Genomic DNA, 22,642 nt, shown 5'->3' with positions numbered 1-22,642 from the left:
ACGCCTGTGCCTCCGAGTCTGAGGAACACACACACACTTACTGAACGCCTGCGCCTCCGAGTCTGAGGAACGCACACACACTTACTGAACGCCTGCGCCTCCGAGGCTGAGGAATACACACACACACTTACTGAACGCCTGCGCCTCCGAGTCTGAGGAGCACACACACACTTACTGAACGCCTGCGCCTCCGAGTCTGAGGAACACACACACACTTACTGAACTCCTGCGCCTCCGAGTCTGAGGAACACACACACACACTTACTGAACGCCTGCGCCTCCGAGTCTGAGGAACACACACACACACACACTTACTGAACGCCTGCGCCTCCGAGTCTGAGGAACACACACACACCTCCTGAACGCCTGAGCCTCCGAGTCTGAGGAACACACACACACACACTTAGTGAACGCCTGCGCCTCCGAGTCTGAGGAACACACACACACACACTTACTGAACGCCTGCGACTCGGAGTCTGAGGAACACACACACACTTACTGAACGCCTGAGCCTCCGAGTCTGAGGAACACACACACTTACTGAACGCCTGCGCCTCCGAGTCTGAGGAACACACACATACTTACTGAACAGCTGCGCCTCGAGTCTGAGGAACACACACACACACACACTTACTGAACGCCTGCGCCTCCGAGTCTGAGGAACACACACACACACACACACACACACACACACTTACTGAACGCCTGCGCCTCCGAGTCTGAGGAACACACACACACACACTTACTGAACGCCTGCGCCTCCGAGTCTGAGGAACACACACACACACACACACACACACACACAGACACTTACTGAACGCCTGCGCCTCTGAGTCTGAGGAACACACACACACACACACTTACTGAACGCCTGCGCCTCCGAGTCTGAGGAACAAACACACACACACTTACTGAACGCCTGCGCCTCCGAGTCTGAGGAACACACACACACACACACACACACTTACTGAACGCCTGCGCCCCCGAGTCTGAGGAACACACACACACACTTACTGAACGCCTGCGCCTCTGAGTCTGAGGAACACACACACTTACTGAACGCCTGCGCCTCTGAGTCTGAGGAACACACACACACAAACACTTACTGAACGCCTCCGAGTCTGAGGAACACACACACACACACAAACACACACTTACTGAACGCCTGCGCCTCAGAGTCTGAGGAACACACACACACACACACTTACTGAACGCCTGCGCCTCCGAGTCTGAGGAACACACACACACACACACACACACACACACACAAACACACACTTGCTGAACCCCTGCGCCTCTGAATCTGAGGAATACACACACACTTCAAATGTAATTTTGATTGATTGATTCCTTTTATTGTCCTTTTCAGGAAATTTGTTTCCACCATCTGTACGTACACAACCTCACAATACACACACATGACACATACTTAACAAACATGCTGTCCATTATTAAAAACCCAAGACGTACTTTAGCTGGTGTTTTTGTTCAGTAGTGTTATGGCAGATGGAATCAAACTCCTGCTGTAGTGAGCTCGTTTCCAGACCAGGGATCTGTATCTGCGTCCTGATGGTAGCAGGGTGAAGAATCTGTTGAGCGGGTGACTGATGTCTTTGACTATTTTTTGTGCCTTCGGTAAAATGGCTTTCCTGTTGAGGTCAGCGAGGTTAGGGGTGGGAAGCCCAATTATTTTGGAGGCGTTTTTTGTGATGCGTGTAAGTTTGCTCTTATTGGTCACGGTAAGTATGTTGAAATAACAAATTGAACAGTAGAGAAGAACAGGTTGAATTATGCTTTTGTAGAGCAGCAGCAAAAGGTGGGGAGCAACCGAAAGGGATTTGAGTTTGCGGATAGCAGATCGTCTTTGTTGACAGCGTTTGAAAGTGTCTGTAGTATGTTGATCAAACTTCAAATTACTGTCCAGAGTGAGTCCCAGGTATCTGAAGCACTCCACTCTTTCAACAACTACATTATTTATGCATGTATAGTTGAGGGTGACATTATGGGCTGTGCTGTTCCCATTTGGTGTGTTAATCAGCATTTCTTTTGTTTTTGTAACATTCAGTTGAAGATAATTATTCGAACACCACTGTGTGAGATGAGAAATGGAGTCTTGATAGCTTGAAACAGGGGTTTTGTTATTGAGGAGACCAAGAACAACAGTGTCATCAGAGTACTCGATGGTAGCAGATGAGGGGCTGGTGCAGTCATTAGTGTATAAAGTAAACAGAAATGGACTCAGTACACAACCTTGTGGGGCTCCGGTGTTGGTAATAATGGAGGGGGACGTCACAGTGTCCACTCTGACTTTTTGTGGCCTATCACTGAGGAAGCTGAATACCCAGTGGATGAGAATTGAAGGAACGTTGAGATGTTGGAGTTTCTTATCATCTGGTGATGCTGGGTAGTATTGAAGGCAGAACTGTAGTCAATAAAAAGAAGTCTGACAGAACTCCCGGGTGATTCAAGATGCTGTAGTAGGGAATGAATAAGGCATGCCACTGCGTCTTCAGTCCCCCTTTTGGCCTTGTAGGCAAATTGTAAAGGATCCAATTGTGGTCCGACCATTAGGAGGATAGAGTTGAGGATTAGTTTTTCAAAACACTTCATTATTATTGAGGTGAGTGCAACTGGCCGATAATGGTTTAATTCAGATGGGCGGGGTTTCTTGGGCACTGGTATGATGGTGGATGTTTTCCACAAGGTGGGTATGGAGGCAGTCTTGTAGGATTCCGTGAAGATTGAATGAAGAATGGGAGAGAGCTCCCTAGCACATTCTCTCAGCGCCCACGCTTGGATACCGTCTGGTCCCGGAGCCTTGCCTGTTTTGCACTGTCTCAGTTTCAACCTCACATCTTCTACTGCAAAAGGAGCAGAGAGTGCAGGCTCGGGGGCTGGAAGGTTTGCCAGTAGGGCCTTGCATTCCTCTGAACAGTCTTTGGTGTCAAACCGTGAGTAGAAGATGTTCAGTTCTTCTGCAAAAGATGATGGATCTGTTATTGGTGTTAGTTTGGGTCTAGAATTATGTCCGGTTAGTGTTCTTACAGTTTGGAAAGCCTGTTTAGTGTTTATGTTGCTGAATTCCTGCTCAAGTTTCTCTTTATATTTGTGTTTTGCCTTGATGATGTAATATTTTATTTGACAATTGATGTTTTTTAATGAGGCCCAATCTTGTTGTTGAGAGGCTTTCCGTTTTTCCCTGAAACTATAATTAATACGATGATTTATCCAGGGTTTGGAGTTTGGATATTTTTTGAAGGTCTTAACTGGTATGGTTGTTGTGATGCAGAATTTGATATAATCTGTAATGACAGAGATTCTCGTATCAAGGTTGCCATCAAAAATGTCCCAGTCCGTACAGGCCAGTAAGCCTTGTAATTGAGTAATTGCGTCCTCCGACCACTGGTTGACACTATAGACTTGTGGCTTGTTACTTTTCAGTACCGGTCTGTAACGCGGAAGTAAACAAACAACATTGTGGTCTGCAAAGCCGAGCGGAGGGTGAGCCTTTGAGATGCATGAGTCTGAAATGTTGCCATAACAGAGGTCAAGAATATTCTCTCTCCTTGTCGGAATGTCCACATATTGCTGAAATGACGGCAGCACACTGTCAAGTCTGCAACTGTTAAAATCACCAACAATGAACACTGGAGCTTCTGAATATTTCTCTTGCATGTAGTTAGTGTTATCGGCCACTAGCTCGGCTGCAGCCTTGGTGTTGGCACTGGGAGGGATGTAAACACAGCTGATGACAACCGCCGGGAATTCCCTCGGAAGATGGAACGGACGGAGGGACAATGTCAGCATTTCTATTTGGGGGGTACAAACCTTGTTGTGGACCTTAATGTTGTTACACCATCTGTTGTTTATGAACATGCAGACCCCTCCGCCTCTCTCCTTGCCTGACTCCTTCGTCCGATCTGTCCTGAAGACGGCGAAGCTGTCGAGATCTACCTCAGAGTCTGGAACAGCCTCGTCAAGCCAGGTTTCAGTCAGGGCGATGATGCATGCTTCTTTGTCTTTTCCTTCTTCTTTGAAGGGTCGCCTTCTCAACCTGCAGCGCACCCCACCTCTCTTCCCCCTTTTCCTCATTGTTATTTCGGTGGGAAGGACACTTGATGGTTTAATACACCGGGACACAGAGGACCGGAGTTGGAGCAGGACTTCCCTGGAGTAGGTGAGTCCGTTTTTGCCGTGTACCTCTGGTAATAATGCATAACTGTTGTATGTGATGATCCAAAGAATAACAAGTATAATCCAAATAGTTTTGTGTAGTTCACCCATAGCGATAAATACTAATACCAACCACGCAAACCGAAAACAACAACAAGCACACACCGCGAGTGAAACATGAGGCAAGCAGTACAGACGTGTCGTCGCAGCAGAGCATGCGCCGGAAGATTTGAATAATTTATTTATATATTTTATTTTGAATTTAATTTGAATCATTTTTATGATTTAATTATTAGCTTCTCATCAGCTCATTAACACTTTAAGCATTTTATTTTTAATTATTTATTTTAATTTTACATTTTTCATGATTTAACTAATTAGCTCATTTTTAATAAACTTTTTAAACCCAATTTTTCCAATGCCTGCAATTTGTTTTGAAGGAACGAACAAAAAATACAAACCTGCCCTATTCATTTAGCACTATCACACATACGCTCTTGCTTGTTTGATATGCCCTTAATATATCATATAATAGAAAGTTTCATATACTATAAAAACATTTTTGTGTTGTGACATTCCACAACGAGCCTCTCGCAACATCAGACAGGAAAGTCCTTTAATAAAGTGCAAACGAATCCCTCCTTACTCGCGCGGCAGCACAAATAAACGGAGCGTCTCGGACTGGTGTTGTTATTCCTCAGGGAAGCCGGAGCGCAGCGGGAGCGTCTGCATTCCAGCACACATTACATTACTGATCCGGGAGGAGTGAGAGATGCACACATGACTGCTCAGGCGGATCACCCCGTGCAGAGGTGCATTCTGGGAGAAAGCACCATATATCACCAAGACAGTGCAGCTAAAGTGCCCCAAAGTGTGAGAGCAAACCCGGCTTTGAAAACAAGGCGTTTAAAGTAAAAGCAGAAACTGTTGAGATTCCTATGTGACTGATCAAACGTGAGGAAATTCGTGTCATTGATCATGTGACTCTTTGTACAGACGGTCACATTTTGAGCGCAAGATGCTCTTCAAAACGTGCTAGCAAATGAGAAGTGCATGAAAAGGAAAATCTATAGACTTGACATTCAATTAAAAAATAACAACACAAGAATTGCATATTATTTTTAGTTGATAAAATGATGCCAATGCTGATATTGTTACATTCAATTATGGCTGTGCAATATAGCTAAAAATGTATCACGATATAATGTTTCATATTGTTCCTTCTCAATAATTATTGACATTTTTTATAATTTTTTTTTTTAAAAGTCAAGTAGAAAAGTTTGAATTGAAATCACTGTTGTTGTTTTTTTATCCAAAATTCAAGGTCGGTTCGATAAGACACAGCGGTGTCTCGGTTAAGTACATTCTCTATACAGCAAAAAGAAAGAAATGCCAGAGAAATTTCCTTAATTTTTTAAAAATAAAATTATTTATTAAAAGAAAAAATATTTTTAAATAAGTGTGAGTTTTCCTACATCTTGAAACTTTTAGTTGTATAAATGGGGGTAATATTTGACGCATGAACAAATAATGTTTTGGTCATCACATTAAAAATAACATTTAAATATGATAGTTTTGAAGAGCTGGAAAAGTCCTGACAAACTTCCATGTTACGCTATATCGAACATTTTTTATATTGTTACCGATAATGGTGTACCGTCGATAAATACTGATACCGTTTTATCGCCCAGCTCTACATTCAATATCAATACATTATGAATTTTGCTGATATAATAATGAAGAAAGGCAATAAACAGATTATTGTGCAGATACTAGTAAAAGTTATATATTGAATGTGTTGATGTTCTTCGGCCTTCCTTCCTGTGACGGCAAATACAAGGGTTTGAAGTTAATGCCACATTTTAGATTTTATGCATAATGAAGGACTTTAAAATATCAACAAGCCTGAAATACATCAGGACTCTTATTTTGAACATCACAAAGTAAACATTGTCATAAACATTGAATGGCCTTCAATTTGAGCATCAAACTGATCAAAAGTGACAGTAAAGACATTTATAATGTTAAAAAATATTCTATTTTAAGTAAATGCTGTTCTTTTGAACTTTCTATTCATCAAAGAATCCTGACAAATAAAATGTGTGACCGTTTCCACAAAAATCTGAAGCAGCACAACAGTTTTCAACACTGATAATAATCATAAATGTTTCTTGAGCATCAAATCATCATATTATAGTGATTTCTGAAGGATCACGTGACACTGAAGACTGGAGTAATGATGCTGAAAATTCAGTTTTGATTACAGGAATAAATTACACTTTACTATATATTCACATAGAAAACAGCTGATTTACATTGGAATAATATTTCAATATTTTTACTGTATTTTTGATCAAATAAATGCAGCTTTGGCGTAGTCGGCGAGACTTCTGTCAAAAGCATTAAAACATCTTCCCGACCTCAAACTTTTAAACGGTAGTGTATATCTGTTTGAAAAACTCATTTACTTGTAGATGTGCATGCCGGTTTACAAACCCAAGCGTCTACAAACCAAACACACACCTTTGTCTCTCTTTTCTTTTGATAGAGAGTCCAGCTTCCTCCTGAGTGACTTTTTCCGCTTCTGGCCATCTGGAAGAGACAAAGCACACAAAACATTAGAAATAAAACAGAGAACGACTGCAAAGACAATCAAACAAGTGTGGCGTCAGGATGTCGCTTCACTCGGGCGAGGTGTTCGAGTCGTGTACCTTTAGGAATGGTGATCTGGCAACCCAAATCAAAGTCTTTCGTCAGGCGGACCAGAGCCACTTCTTGTAGCCGGACTCTCTCCAGCTCCGACAGACTCTGGATGGGAACCGACTGCATGTGGAGGTTATGATCCGTTGCTTTCTTACAGGTAAAATCTCCCTATGAAAGACGCAAAATATAAAGAGAAATTGTGTTAAATATAGAGCCTCTTTAACCAGTTAAAGTCTCAATTTTTGAGCGCAGACCTGAAGATTTCCAATGAAATTGTTGTAATTGGGCTATTTTACATGTTTTTTTAGTCCATGGGTTTTTAATGGCAGTATTTGATTTGAATTTACACTCTAACCCATTTTTGGAGAACACAAACTACTCTGATTGGAACATCTCTCTCCTGTGTTTTGGATTTGATAATCAAATTTGACTTTCCTGATAAAACTGAAATCCCAGTAGAGTGTTGGCGCTTGCAACGCCAAGGTCATGGGTTCGATTCCCAGGGAAAGCAAGAACTGATTAGAATGTTAATGCGTACCTGAAATGCAATGTAAGTCGCTTTGGATAAAAGCGTCTGCCAAATGAATAAATGTAGAAGCAAATATCATCACTGAACAACCTCATGGAGAATGAATGGGAATTCTGCTTCCGGAATCCCGCTGTGATATCTTTATATTCCCTCAGAATAACCCCAGGATTTAGCGAACACGCAGTGACTAGCTCTACAGAACTCTTGGCATCTCGAGAGACGTTCTGGCAGCGCCGCTAATCGTCGTGAAATTCGAACCCAGACACTCGTGTTTTGTTGATTTACTCCTCTTTTCTTTGTAGGGGTTTCTGGGAATAATTAGTAACGTAAATTTAGCCAGCAGTCTCAGAGTTGGTTGGATCATATGACACTTTTGAAGCAAAGAGAGCATCAACATATTAGCAATTTCACAAATCATTAACAGCCTGTGCGGTGTAATAAAACCACTGGCAGCTGTACTGGCAGGTATTATCAAAATATGCCTTAGTTTTTATTATCTTTACTACTTGCATTAAACTTTTGAACTTAAGTAGCCATTATGTTTGTTTGAAATTATGGTCAAATAACCCTTTTAAATTATTTCAGAGCAAATACATAAATATTGAGATACTCTATATCAAACACGGCAAAAACATAAGTACACACACACAGTAGTGTCCAGAAGTGACGTCCAGAGGGGATTATATTTGTTTTTAATGACCCAATGAGGAAAACATCAGATTTTTTTTAAAAATATGAGCGAAGAACAAAGGTATAAATCTGACAAAATTATGCCAAAAAAAGACAGCAAGAAAAATGCACAGAAAAACATAGAGCTGACAGGAAAAAACAAACTTGACTACAACATATTTAGTTAGTTTCGCTGTTTTACACAGACAGCTAGTGGTGTAACACTTCGATCAAATGACTAACGATACGACGTATCGATGCAATGTATAATTTTTTTAAAAGGGGTGGTTGAGTATGATTTCACTTTTCTAACTTGCTGTTTGAGCATAAACATCTGCACAATTACGACACTCAAAGTTCAGAGCAAAGGGAGAGATTTGCTTTTAAATAATTTGCTTTTTAAGGATTCCAACAAACAGCTGATAGAAACTACACAAGCTTCTTCACGGGTTAGTGACATCGCCAACCCTAAAATTTACATAAACCCCGCCCCCGGGACACGTTTTATTGATTATCAAGACAGAATATGCTAATCAATGACTAGAAGATAACTCCACATATGCCACATAAATTCATCAACTAACATTCAGAAATGTCCTGTTGCTTCTACATGATGTCACTTCTTCTTGAGTCTCTCCATCATTGTCTGACTCCGCTTTAAACATAAAAGGCTAAAAGTTTTCAGTGGACTTGTGTGCATTGAAAGGACACGAGCAGTTGAAGCTCCGCCCCCTGTGTGCCGGGAGCAGCAGCTCATTTGCATTTAAAGGGACACACACAAAAACGGTGCGTTTTTTCTCACCCTCAACTTTGACAACTTTAACATGCAATATAAACACATCTGCGGGGTATTCTGAGCTAAAACTTCACATACACACTCTGGGGACATTAGAGACTTATTTTACATCTTGTGAAAAGGGCACTATACTACCCCTTTAATAAAAAAAAAAAATTTCATGAGAATCTTCACGCAATGCCCATATATGCATTACTCGTGTAAACACACCTCAGGGCTGGATGATGGCCGATGGCCTACGATCAGTGTGGAAGACGGGACTCCCCAAACTTTATCATTTGCATGTGTTTTCGTCAATTTAAGCATAAGCGCAAATTATTTTGCTACTCGAGCACTGACAAGTAAATCTTTGCTCAAAACTAAAAAAAAAATTAAATATTAAAAAAACGTAAAAATAATTTGTATAATAATCCCTGCACAAGAGAGACTTTGTGTTGTTTCGAAACAAAAGGAAAATATATCGGCATCGGACAAAATTTCAGACATCGCAAAAAATCGAGTACATCCCTATTTCAGATGAAGTAAATTAGTAAACTGCGTTAATTATATGTGTTTGAAAAAAGCACCTCATTGAACATAAATACAATAGAATCAACCGATTCAATAATCATGAACAATTTTCTTAATCGTTAATAAATAACAATTTATTAAGTTGGATTAGATGTGGTCAATACATTAATATTGTATGTTTTAGTGTCCATTTAAGTGTAAGTAATTGTGCGAGTGGCTTCTGGAAAATTACACACACACAGCATTGCGCAAGGAAACAGACGTATACAGCAGATCCTCACGACCTCTGACCTCTGGCCTGTAGATCTGCCTTGACCAGATTAACTCTCTTTGATCACGCTGAAGTGGAACTGGCTCCCGGTCCGACAACAGTGCAGATTACGGCTCCTTTCAGGAATCAACTGACCCGTTTCAGGCTTTCCAACAATTACAGGAGAACCTTCTGACATTCACGGATGATCGAATCCTTTAAACACATCAGTTATTCGTGCTGTTCTCTTGAAGAATCTTCTGCAGGTCTTTTCAATACAACAAGTCATAGTGATCAAGCTCTAAATAATACAAAATTACTCACTCACAGCTGAAGTCATGTGATCCTTCGTGTCAGAAAAGAAAAAGTATTTTAACCATGTAGAGCCTAACGTATAAAATTATAGTCGGTTAAATGTAACAGTTTATTGAACCAGTACAAGATCTTTAAAAAGTTTGCAAATGTGTTGTTGTTGTTTTGTGGAGTATCATATTTGATTCATCAGGCTTTTATGACTCATGAAAAAACAGCTCAATTTTATTCAGAGCCTCAAACTGAGCAAAAATATGCAATTAGCTGCGGATACTATTATTTATATGAAATTCTGGTGCGTGTAATGTAAATCAATGAAACACTAATATAAACTATAATGTCTTAGTAAGATTATATTTAATGCTTAGTTTTAAGATCAAAACTCGGTAGTTTTAAAACATATAATGCAATGCAATACAATGATGATTGAGAGATTAACAAATAAACCTTCCTCAAAAGCCTGATGATCATATTTCATACGCATGATTTTTATAATAAACTGAGATGATCAAGTTAACATTAAAGACTTTTACCTGATAAAACAGTGTAAACTATCAATCAGACACAGAAGGACTGGAGGAGTTAAGCTGTTATTCACTGCAACTCTCAACTTTTATCACAAAATAAACCCCTTATTATGAGTCACTGTGTAGCAAATGTGACATGCAACCGAACTCTATTTTTCTGCCATCTTTAATTTCATTTTCCACTCAAGACAATCTCAAACGTGCATGTCTAACATTCACTGAGCTTTTCCTTCCCAGATGCAGAGACACGCGCACGCACGCACGCACGCACGCACGCACGCACGCACGCACGCACACACACACACACACACACTCAAAATAAGACCAATAATACAATCAAATATTTCTATCATTCAGATTTTCTACATATATATATATAGTAAAACATAAAACTTAGCCGCTAATGGTGAAGGAAAAATATTAGTGCCGTGCAACTAGTGCTGGGCGGTTTGACCAAAAATTGATATCACGTTTTTTTCAAAATTATGCCGGTTTTCCGGTTTATGACGGTTTTTTTTCATGCATAATCAGGTGTTCAAAGCATTTTCTACTGGTTGAGAGAGGAATTACTGCAGTAAATTGACTTAGGATGGTCTATTTTACTGTCATTAGTGAATATTGTAGAATAGAATACCACCCAGTATGACCTAAAATTGTTATTTCTTAACGTTCTAATAACGTTCTTATAACCAGGAAATAATGTTAATACAACGTTTATATAACGGGAGAATTGAACGTTCTTATAACATTTTGAATAAAGTTCTTATAACCAAGAAATAACGTTAATACAACGTCTAAAAAACTGGACATTTTGAATGTCTCTAGAACATTCTGAAATAACGTTAACGTTTTTATAACTTAATGGTAACGTTATGAAAACGTTCTTATAACCTAAAACTGTTAGCTGGGGAAGAGGAGAGATCTGCGATTGCACTGAACACGTTTTAAGTGCAGGATTCTCTGAGCGAACACAGAGAAAATAGACCTATTTTAACAAGAGCCGCGTGTATCTGAGAGCGCGGCACATTATATTCCGCGCGCGAGCAGAGAGATTCACACTCGCGCATTATATTAATGTACTTTCGCGCTACAATAATGCGCTCCGCATCCATCGTCCATGTAACGTAACAGACACTGCTGTTTGTGTACTCTCACTCGTCGCTGCTTAGAAGTGCAACACTGTAAAGGGTCCGTCTGAAACAGTGTCGCGCAGCGTAACGTTCGTTCCGTAACGTTGTGTAATTAAATACACCGGTATGACGGATTATTCAACATCAATATCGTGACGAAAATATAAACCGGTTTTCGGTTTGAACCGGTTTACCGCCCAGCACTACGTGCAACGATTAATCACATCCAAAATAAAGTTTGTGTACTGTGTATAATTATTGTGTATATATAAATACACACACATGCATATATTAAAGAAAAATGTTTTGTTCATATATAAAATATTTATAAAATAGTTTCTCCTTCATTTCTGCTTCCAGCTCGTGATTGTGGCGTTTCTCTGAGGTTTAGAATCCAGTATTCCTGTAATTCTTTTGTCTTTTATGAATTTAATAAAGAACTCTCTCGTATTCTGTCCAAACACAGCACGTCTTCTACGTCAGGTGACTGTAAATGCACAAAAACTGTTTCCATTGTTCTTCTTAATGTTCTCAGGCACAGCTGCTCGATGCACATTATTCTCAATGATGATTTCATTGGTATTCATAAGCATTCAATCATAAAATGTGCTTCTAAAACACATTATATGTTTAGAATGATAGACACTAATGTGTACAGTAACATATGGGCAGCTTCTAATTGCTATTATTATTATTATTATTATAGACAATGAAGGAAAGAGTGTCACTTCTACAGAATTTAAAGACATGTGCTTTGTTGACATTAATGTTTGAGCTGAAAATAATCAATATAAACTGAAATTAAAATAAATTGTTTCACTTGTCATCTTTAAAATTTGAATTGAAGTAGTCAATAAAATGTACTTATTTTTTCTCATCCTTCGCTCACAGATCAAAATGACCCGAAGCACTAAAATTATGCTTAATTTTTCATTAAAGCTTATTTTATTTCATTTTGATAATAGCCTATTTTTTCTATTTTTAATGCAATTGTTTTTGGAGATTTTTTTAAAATTCTTATTTTATTTACCTTTAAATTACTAGATTTGATCAATAAATAATAAATTAAAGGTACAATATGTAAGAATTTTGCAGTAAAATATCCAAAAACCACTAGGCCAATGTTATATATTTTGTTTAGTTGATTACTTACAATATCCCAAATGTTTCCAACTATTTGTAAATCGTGAGAAAATTGCGATTTTAAGCAAGGAAACGGGGCGTGTGAGCAGGGGTGAGGAGTCGCCAGTCAATGACGTCATATCCGCGTTACCCTCGGTTTCCGCCAGGTTTGCGCTCGCACTGTGATAGTAACCATGGCGACAGACGTGGACAACCGGGTTATTGCCGTTATGCCTAGCAGGACGCTCACGCTGTTGTTGTTTTGTTTAAACATTATGGACCATGGCAAGCAGACTTTGAGACAAAAAGAGGACTAAAACGAAGATCACCATCTTTCGAGATGCCGAGAGCTCCACGTCCGCGACTAACTTCGACTTGACAGAGACGCGAGTGTTGCATGTACTTTATTAAACAGGTGAGCAAATGTACATAAAACTAATCGATGTTATTTAGAATTAGAAATGTTAGAATATGATCTGTATGTTACTCTAATGTTGATCTAGCTTAACGTACTTAGTCTCATACAGCCAACACACAACCTAACTAGCAACGTTCAACACACTCAAATGCCGTTTAGTGTGATAGTGTAACTGTTAGAGCGAGTGAAACAGCGCTGCGTTACCTCAAGTTTGATTCGTCTAATAAACTGACCTGTGTGAGTATTAATTCAGCACTTGCGTGTAGTTCGGTAGAATGAAATGTCCTTATTCCCTTATATTCGTGGGACTCGCGTTGCGTGTGGCGCTGGTATACGCTAGCAATCGCGCCCTGCTTCACACCACAGTCATGTTAAAAACATTAATGTATTCACTCATCCATAAAAGATCCATCAGCTTGACGACAAGATCCATAACAGGGCTCCAGACTAACTTTTCCACTGGTTGCACTGGTGTTACCAACCTTCTCAGTTGGTCGCACCAGCAAATGATTTGGTCGCACTTTTTTTTGCTACATGCCATGGGATTAATCAATGCATGCTGATGAATAGTGGTTTTAATGGACCAAGCAAAGGCTTTCTGGTTTGCAGCAGAAATACCTGTAATATATTAATTATCATTGCCAAATTTCAGGATTTTCATGGATTTTGGACAGTAATTTTAATCTGTAATTTTAAGCATTTTACATTTGAATTATATACAATCAATCTATTTACATTTGAATTATATACAATCAATCTATTTACATTTGAATCATATTCTATCTATCTATCTATCTATCTATTATCATCTTTCTATATTTTAAAAATCATTAAACATTCAAATGTATGCATTACATTTTAAAAGATTAGAGTGTTATAATAAACTGATACAGATTTTTCGTTATCAAAGTTTATAGTTGTAACAAAAAGCAGAAATCTCACACTCCTTACCTTCTGCATTTAATAATAATTTCCTCTTCCTCTGTCGAGCGATCATGAGAGTAATAGTTCGCCAGGGGAAAATATAACCGCTGAAAAGACGTAGGAGGAAGGGGCTCTGTGTTTCGTGAGATCATTTTTATATGCCTTAATTCGTGAATTCGTAATTGGCGCGTTTCACCATCAGTGTGCAATGCGCGTGACGTCTACGTTCGTCAATAAATAAACTGCACGTGTCTTGCGGAAGAACATTGTAGACGGAACTTCTCTCCGTTAATGTCTATGGCGAGTCACGCCGGCACTGGGCGACTCCGCAGCCGAGACGACCCCGGGATAAAATAGTCAGAATATAAACACTTATTATAGGCGTACTGTAGGGATTCAGAATAAGTCAAAAACACGGTTTGGAAGATGGATTCATGATGTAGCCTACTCGTTCATTTTGAACATAAGTTACGGACTGCAGCAGCTGATACAACGGCGTTCTGTTGCTCAAGCGTCCACTCGCACAAATGCGACCACATTACATTTTAACTCGCACATTCTCAAAAAATGGTCGCATATGCGAGCAATTTGGTCGCAGTCTGGAACCCTGCATAATTCAGCTTAATGTGGATTATACGTCATCAGTATACGCCTTTGTTATTGTAAGAGGTTAGCGACCCCTGGTGGCGAAAAAATCCTGCATATTGTACCTTTAATTGTAATTTAAGCACATTATTTCAACTTAAATTCAAAGTTTCATGCATAACCCTTTTAATTCAGCTCTAAATATCTTATATTGGGTGTCTTTGCAGACCTCATGTGTAAAAATAACAATATAATATGCCATTTCATGACTCTAGCCACTAGATTTTAGCATTTTTAGGTTTTTCTATCTGTACTGAAGCATTCCTCGCATTCCATTCATTCCTAAGGGGGTCAAATTGACCCGAGGGAAGGATTTGTTACTTTTAATATCAACCACAAAACTCCTCGTGGTTCAAGTGGGACAAAAGTCCTGAAAAACCTCCTCATGCGAGCGTAAAAACTTTTTTGCGAGTTTTTAGCGAAATTGACGTGTTTCCATTGGCCGTATTTTCAATTCGCGCACTTTGAAGGGTAATGGAAACGCGGCTAGTGACGTCGAGTGTGTGCTTTGCTTTCAGAAACTACAAAGACTTTAAAGCTAGCAATGCATCACGTCTGATAGAGCACAATCCCTCCACACCAGAACCAGATACTCAGAGGAGTCGCACCATCTCGATCATTCGAAGATCATCTGACTCGTGTTATATGCATGAAAAATGTCATCAGAACGTTAAATTATGGCATTCTTTCTTAAGTAATACACTACACATCAGCACTTCTTCATTCTCTTGACATGTGCTCACTGCTCTTCCAGACAGTGGAGGAGGAATATCAGTGTACAAGATAACAATATATGGCATCAAATAAGGCTAGCTTCACTTTAGCTTCTTAAGCATCAAATCATCATATTATAGTGATTTCTGAAGGATCATGTGACACTGAAGACTGGAGTAATGATGCTGAAAATTCAGCTTTGATCACAGGAATAAATTACACTTTACTATATATTCACATAGAAAACAGCTGATTTACACTGGAATAATATTTCACTGTTTACTGTATTTTTGATCAAGTTAATACAGCTTTTGTGAGCAGAAGACACTTCAAAAACATTCTAACTTTAGAAAGGTTGTGCATTTCATAAATAGCACATAAAATATTACATGTCAAAATGAGCAGAAAATCTGCACATTAGTCATTAACAATACAATATAAAATGGCATAAATAAAGAAACAATAAGCAGGACACTTATATATTCATATAAATTAAGATTTTATTTTAAATGTAAAGTCCCCCTGTAGTCAATAATTTTATCACTTAAAACTCATCTTTGATCACCAAAATGACATTTAAAAGTTTTTTCTTTGTAAAAAGATTCTTCATGTCTTAAAATATTTTGAATGTAACTCGACACCCTTGCCTCATTTAGTATGCGTGGTTCTATGAATATGCAAATGAGCCCCGCCTCCACTCACTCACTCACTCAGAGATCCACTCGTTGACGATCACACGTTGATCTGATTGGTTACAAGGTAGTTTGTGACGTCAGAAACACCAGCGATTTCAAAGCGTGTTTTTGAGACTGTCTTTGGTTCACTGCAGTTTTAAGCAGAAAATACTCAGCAATGCTGTCGACTTATGAATTTACACATGGATTGTCTTAAAGCATATTAAAAACACCACATAGACACATAAACAACATTATAAGCTGGATTTTCAACACAGGGGGACTTTCATGGGATCTTTTGTTTCCGTAGTGCCACTCCAGCGAACAGCGCTGTTTAATTACTGCACACTTATTATCAATGAAAGCATCGCTCATTTGCATAAAAGGTGAGCAACAGTTTCTGAACAGCCGTTTAACAAGAGATACTTGAGGACCATCAAATAAGCATCACATTTGAGTCTGATGGTAATTTCAGGCACAGCTGCTCGATGCACATTATTCTCAATGATGATTTCATTGGTATTCATAAGCATTCAATCATAAAATGTGCTTCTAAAACACATTATATGTTTAGAATGATAGACACTAATGTGTACAGTAACATATGGACAGCTTCTAATTGCTATTATTATTATTATTATTATAGACAATGAAGGAAAGGGTGTCACTTCTACAGAATTTAAAGACATGTGCTTTGTTGACATTAATGTTTGAGCTGAAAATAACCAATATAAACTGAAGTTAAAATAAATTGTTTCACTTGTCATCCAGATTACACAACATTCAGAAATTAAGAATTTCTTTAAAATTTGAATTAGTCAATAAAATTTATGATTTTAACCTAGGCTGCATTTATTTAATTAAAAATACAGTAAAAACAGTGAAATATTATTGCAATGTAAATCAGCAGTTTTCTATGTGAATATATAATAAAGTGTAATTTATTCCTGTGATCAAAGCTGTATTTTCAGCATCATTACTCCAGTCTTCAGTGTCACATGATCCTTCAGAAATCACTATAATATGAGGATTTGATTTTGTTGAGCTGATTAATATTTTAGTTTTTCAGGATTGCTCCATGTCTTCGCTGAATAAAAGTATTAATTTCTTGCATTTATTGTACATGTTTACAAAATGAAAAATCTGTTCTTGCACATTTTGATGTTGTTTTTGGACTAAATTTCAGTTTCAAAGACCTGAAAAGGATAAAAATCTCCAATTCTTCATATAGTCTTTAAGCAAACAACACTAACAAACGCTACAGAGTTCAACGGTTCAGAAATCTCCTGAACAATCCCACTGAATATAGCTTTGATTATGCAAATATCACTTCATCTTGTTCCCAGTGTTAAAACCCAGAGTGGCACAAAGAAACAGGAAGATGCTGGTTTCAACATCAGTATATATATATATAATCAGAAGAACACATGAGAGTCGTCCAGTAGCGGAAACGCCTCTTCCTCTCCTTTACTTCCACTCTTTCCACTCCACGTCAAAGGGAAACTGCATTGTTGACCCTGATTGACAATGAATGGACTTGATATGTGAAACTGGAAAAGCTCAGTAAAGCCAGACAGCATGTCATACACACACAATACTGCGCAAAAAGAAACTGAAAAAAGATATGCATGCGAGTAGCAAAAGTCACGGCAAAGATGCGATCATGTGCCACAAACAGAAGTGAAACACTGAACATGCATTAGTGGCTAACACACTCATGGAACATCTACAATAGTACAATTAAATGCTCACAATTTATGCGTTGGTTGCAAAAAAATCTTTATCAGAAAAAGCAGTAACATTACGAAAGGGTAAACCTGACTGTATTAATCAGCTGAACTGTGACCTCTTGGTAAGTATGTATGTACTATGTATTTTAACTTCGTAGAGATTTTTTTTTTCTCATTCTTGCTTCCTGGGTCAAAATGACCCAAAGCACTACATTTTTTTTTTTTTATGTACAGAAAGCTTATTTTATTTCATTTTGATAATTGCCTATTTTTAATGCAATTGTTTTTAGAGAATTATTTTATTATTATATTTATTATTTATTATTATTATTATTACTACTACCTTTAAATTACTATATTTAATCAATAAAAAATAAATTAATTGTTATTTAAGCACATTCCTCAAATTCTTTCAACTTGAATTCAAAATTACTGACAATTTCATGCATAACCCTTTTAATTCAGCTCTAAATATCTTACATTGGATGTCTTTGCAGACCTCATGTGGAAAAATAATAATATAACATGCCTTTTCATGACTCTAGCCACTAGATTTGAGCATTTTTAGGTTTTTCTATGTGAACTTAAGCAGTCCTCGCATTCCATTCATTCCTAAAGGGGTCAAATTGACCCAAGGGAAGGATTTGTTACTTTTTTAAATTTCTACCACAAAACTCCTCGAATCCATTCAAATTATTTGTGTGTGTGTGTGTGTATTAGTGGTTCAAGTGCGAGAAAAGTCCTGGACCCCACTAATGAACACTCAATATAAAAATAAAAAAATTTTAAAATATTTTCCGGGTCAAAATGACCCAAGAGAAAGATGAAGGTTAAAGTCGCCCTGTAGTCAATAACGTTATCCCTTAAAACTCATATTTGATCATCAAAATTACATATTTAAATGTTTTTCCCTTGAAAAAAATGCATTAAAATATCTTGAATGTAACTCGACACCCTATGCCTCATTTAGTATACGCGGTTCTATGAATATGCAAATGAGCCCCGCCTCCACTCACTCATCCACTCGTTGATGATCACACGTTGATCTGATTGGTTACAAGGTAGCAATGCTGTCAACTTATGAATTTACACATGGTTTGTCTTAAAGGGTTAGTTCGCCCATTTAAGACATGAAGTTGTATGCAATCCTTACCAGCACTATAGTGCATACACACTGACCCACTCTGTAGTCATCTCCCTGGTCGGAGTTCTGGCCGCTGGAAGTTTTTCAATAAAGTACTCCCGGTTATTTTCCGGGGCCACAAAACTGTGCGTTTTTACGTGAAAAAGTGATTTGCGTTTCAAAGCTTGATTAATTTACCACACAAAAAACACGCCGGTCAAAATTCATACCTCAGTTTTAATCGGCACTATTTTCTATCCATTTCTATCAATCCGCGCTGCTGTCAACGTCAACAGTGCGCACGTTCCCATCAGCTGTTGATAGCGCGACAGTAATTTTAGCACAACGACAAAGGGACACCTTTATGAACCGGAGTATACAAGATCAAATCAAATGTTATTGATTGCAACACAAAACCTCAATTGTGTGTGTGTTCAATCAAATAGTTTTCTCAGCAAATTGTACCAATATCCCTATATACTGTTTTTAATATTAGACATCTTTTCACGTGTTTTATAATGGAATCTAAAGAGCTTACCCGTGGTACTGGTACAGCAAAACTCTTTAATTTTCCTTTTCCTCCTTGGTTGGGGATGTAATCGTCTTCGCTGAAGTGAGCACTACACACACGAAAATCCTTTATTCTGGATATTTTAGCTCCCACAGAGTAGCCGATGGCAACCAGCCAAAGCTGTCTGATAGTTATATCCGAAACAGGAAAACGATGGAATCTGAACGGTGATCCCGGCACATCCTTGTGTTCACAGCCTGGGAATTTACAAGTTCGCACCAATGTTAATTTAATACTTTCTATGTCGTTGTCAATCGATTGTGTAAACACTATGGAACAGCTGATGGGAACGTGCGCACTGTTGACGCTGACAGCAGTGCGGATTGATAGAAATGGATAGAAAATAGTGCCGATTAAAACTGAGGTATGAATTTTGACCGGCGTGTTTTTTGTGTGGTAAATTAATCAAGCTTTGAAACGCAAATCATTTTTTCACGTAAAAACGCACAGTTTTGTGGCCCCGGAAAATAACCGGGAGTACTTTATTGAAAAACTTCCAGCGGCCAGAACTCTGACCAGGGAGGCGACTACAGAGTGGGTCAGTGTGTATGCACTATAGTGCTGGTAAGGATTCCATACAACTTCATGTCTTAAATGGGCGAACTAACCCTTTAAAGCACATTAGAAACACCACGAAGGCCTCGTTCACACTGCAGGGGCTTAATGCTCAATTCCGATTTTTTGAAAAAATCGGATTTTTTTGCAAGGCCGTTCACATTTCCAATTAAATGCGACCTTTTGTGATCTCCTGTGTGAACGTGAAATGATCCAGAAGTGACCCGCATGCGCAGAAGAGTACTCAACGGTCAACGACGTCACTTGTTGTTTGCGGAAGTAGCTAAACATGGCCTGAATAGAGCTGTCCCCTCAAATATTAATTAAATCAGAAACCTCGCTTCCCTTCCATTGACTGGTCTCAGCCTCGTCCGCCATATTTGTTGTTTATCTTCTCATTCCCAGAATTACTACTTCAACGCAGAATTATGACGTTTGTCGCATATCAATGACGTGCGGGTCGGGTACATGTGACCTGGCCGTTCAGATTGAAGTCGCATTTCAAAAGATCGGATACATATCGGATTTGGACCACATACCCAAGTGGCCTGGGTCGCATTTGATTGATCGGATCTGTGTCGTTCAGACTGTCATGAAAGATCATATACAGGTCGCATAGGGGCAAAAAAATCGGAATTGGGTCGTTTCAGCCTGCAGTGTGAACGTAGCCATAGACACATAAACAACATTAAAAGCTGGATTTTCACCACAGTGGGACTTGAGTGAACGGATCACAAATTTGCATGTATGCATTTGGCACATGCTTTTACCCAAAAAACATAAATTGCATTCGAGGTACACATTTTTTAAGTTCTTGCATTCCTTGAGAATCGAACGCATGACTTTTGTGTCGCTATACGTGCTCTTTTGGGCTTTTTAAATTTTGCACGAGATGCATGTTAATAATAAGTGTAAAAAAGGCCACAAATCTGAGGCTAAACGTGGAGCGTGTAAAGCATGTGTGTGTTGCGAAACACTCAAGTGATTGGCAGGCAGAATATAAAGGTTAAAGGTTATTCTGATACTGACATTTTTGCTTTAAAAGAAATCTCTAAAACGTTCCACCTCAGAGAATGAGTTTTTTTCCCATCCATCATTCTGGAAAATCAGATACACAACTTTGTGGATCTGAGATGCTTATCGTATGTTGCAACTGTCCTAAAAGAGTTTCATTAATCTAAACCATCTTACCGAAAACACTGAGCACTCGTGGCCTCTTATCCTGGATCTGCTCCAACAGAAAAGAGTTTAAAGCGAGTCAGACTTCAGGAACATGCCCAACTTTCACTGGCCTGTGAACGAACCACATATTCGGCGATGTTTCTTATTGTAAAAATCCTGCTATCTGCATTCCATAGTGTTGAATAATGGTAACTTGTCAACATGAACTACGCAATCGACTTCCATAAAATGAGAAGAACATGATATTCAATGAGGAGGAAAAACAATGAGGAACTTGTTGACTTCAAATATTGCCTAACTTTAGATGCTCCTTTGAGACTTTCCACTTGCACTCATAAGTTTTAAAGACCAATGCAAGCTTGAAGATTCACGAAACTGTCGAACATGAAAGAAGACCTTAAAAAGACCCTGAAGTGCTGTTGTACTCGGTTGACAGTCTCCAGTGGGAAGAAGTATTTGCCTGGGAAGCGCTGCCAAAGATCAGGTCATGTTGCTCGCTGTGAGAAAGAGAAGCTCAGGCAGACTTCATGTAAACCAGATGTCACTTTACTGAAGGACGGCTCTTACACGCTTTCTTCTCGACAGAAAGAGACTCGCTGCAAAGGAGCTGGAGAGTTTTTATAGCACGAAAAGTTCATTCGGTTTACCGGTTTTCAATAAACTGTTCATTATGCAAAATGCCGTTTTCATTGTTTCGCTATTCTACTGAAAAAGAAAATACCAAAAATGTTTATCACAGCAATTTCCAAATAAAACATTTACCACGACAGCTAGGCCTGTCACGATAACAAATTTTGCTGGACGATAAATTGTCCAAGAAATTATTGCGATAAACGATAATATTGATAATAAACGATAATATTGTCATTCTGAGACCATTTTCATCTAAAATAATGATAATGGCATAATAATGCAGGTACATCTTTTCAAAGATCAATAAACTTTTATTTCTAAAGACTGTTTAACACTGAAAACGGAAAACATTTTAAGCATCTGCAATAAATGAACAAAACAACCAAAAACAATAAAAGCAATGGACTCTCAGTCTCTGTTAACAAAAAATGCACTTGAATAAATACCCAAATAAATAAATAAATTGGATGTAAACAAAATTGCACTTCAAAAAAAATATTAAACATTAGGCTTAGACATAAATAGTGATGCATTCCATAACAGGCAAAACTACCAGTTAGGAACTTTGTAAACAAACAAACAAACAAACAAACAAAAACAGGTCATACACAAAACTTTTGAAAAATAATTTCGCCAGCATAAAGCTTTGTTCAATCTTTGGTCAATCATTTTATCCCTTAAAACTCATTTTTGATCACCAAACGTTTTTCCTTGAAAAAAAATCTTCATGCCTTAAAATATCTTGAATGTAA

The 22,642-nt window shown here is 38.4% G+C and overlaps 1 protein-coding gene across 2 annotated transcripts in view; it reads right to left on the bottom strand.

Annotated features, from left to right (window-relative positions):
- The window catches only part of LOC143723958 (rho GTPase-activating protein 6), a 47,530-nt gene that overhangs the window by 18,540 nt on the left and 6,348 nt on the right, over positions 1-22,642 (bottom strand). For both annotated transcript variants that reach the window (XR_013197202.1, XM_077216905.1), the window contains exons 2-3: positions 6,885-7,044; positions 6,697-6,765 (exon numbers count right to left, since the gene is read on the bottom strand). Coding sequence is in view for 1 of the 2 variants with exons in the window: in XM_077216905.1 (XP_077073020.1) it covers positions 6,697-6,765; positions 6,885-7,044 (229 nt within the window). In the remaining variant the exon portion in view is untranslated. The remainder of the gene's footprint in view (positions 1-6,696; positions 6,766-6,884; positions 7,045-22,642) is intronic.

The sequence above is a fragment of the Siphateles boraxobius genome, unplaced genomic scaffold (assembly GCF_051911475.1).
Source record: "Siphateles boraxobius isolate OS27281-9 unplaced genomic scaffold, OSU_SipBor_1 7, whole genome shotgun sequence".
Taxonomy (NCBI): Eukaryota; Metazoa; Chordata; class Actinopteri; order Cypriniformes; family Leuciscidae; genus Siphateles; species Siphateles boraxobius.
The sequence above is the reverse complement of the archived record's forward strand: the minus strand, read 5'-3'. Positions and strand labels throughout refer to the sequence as shown.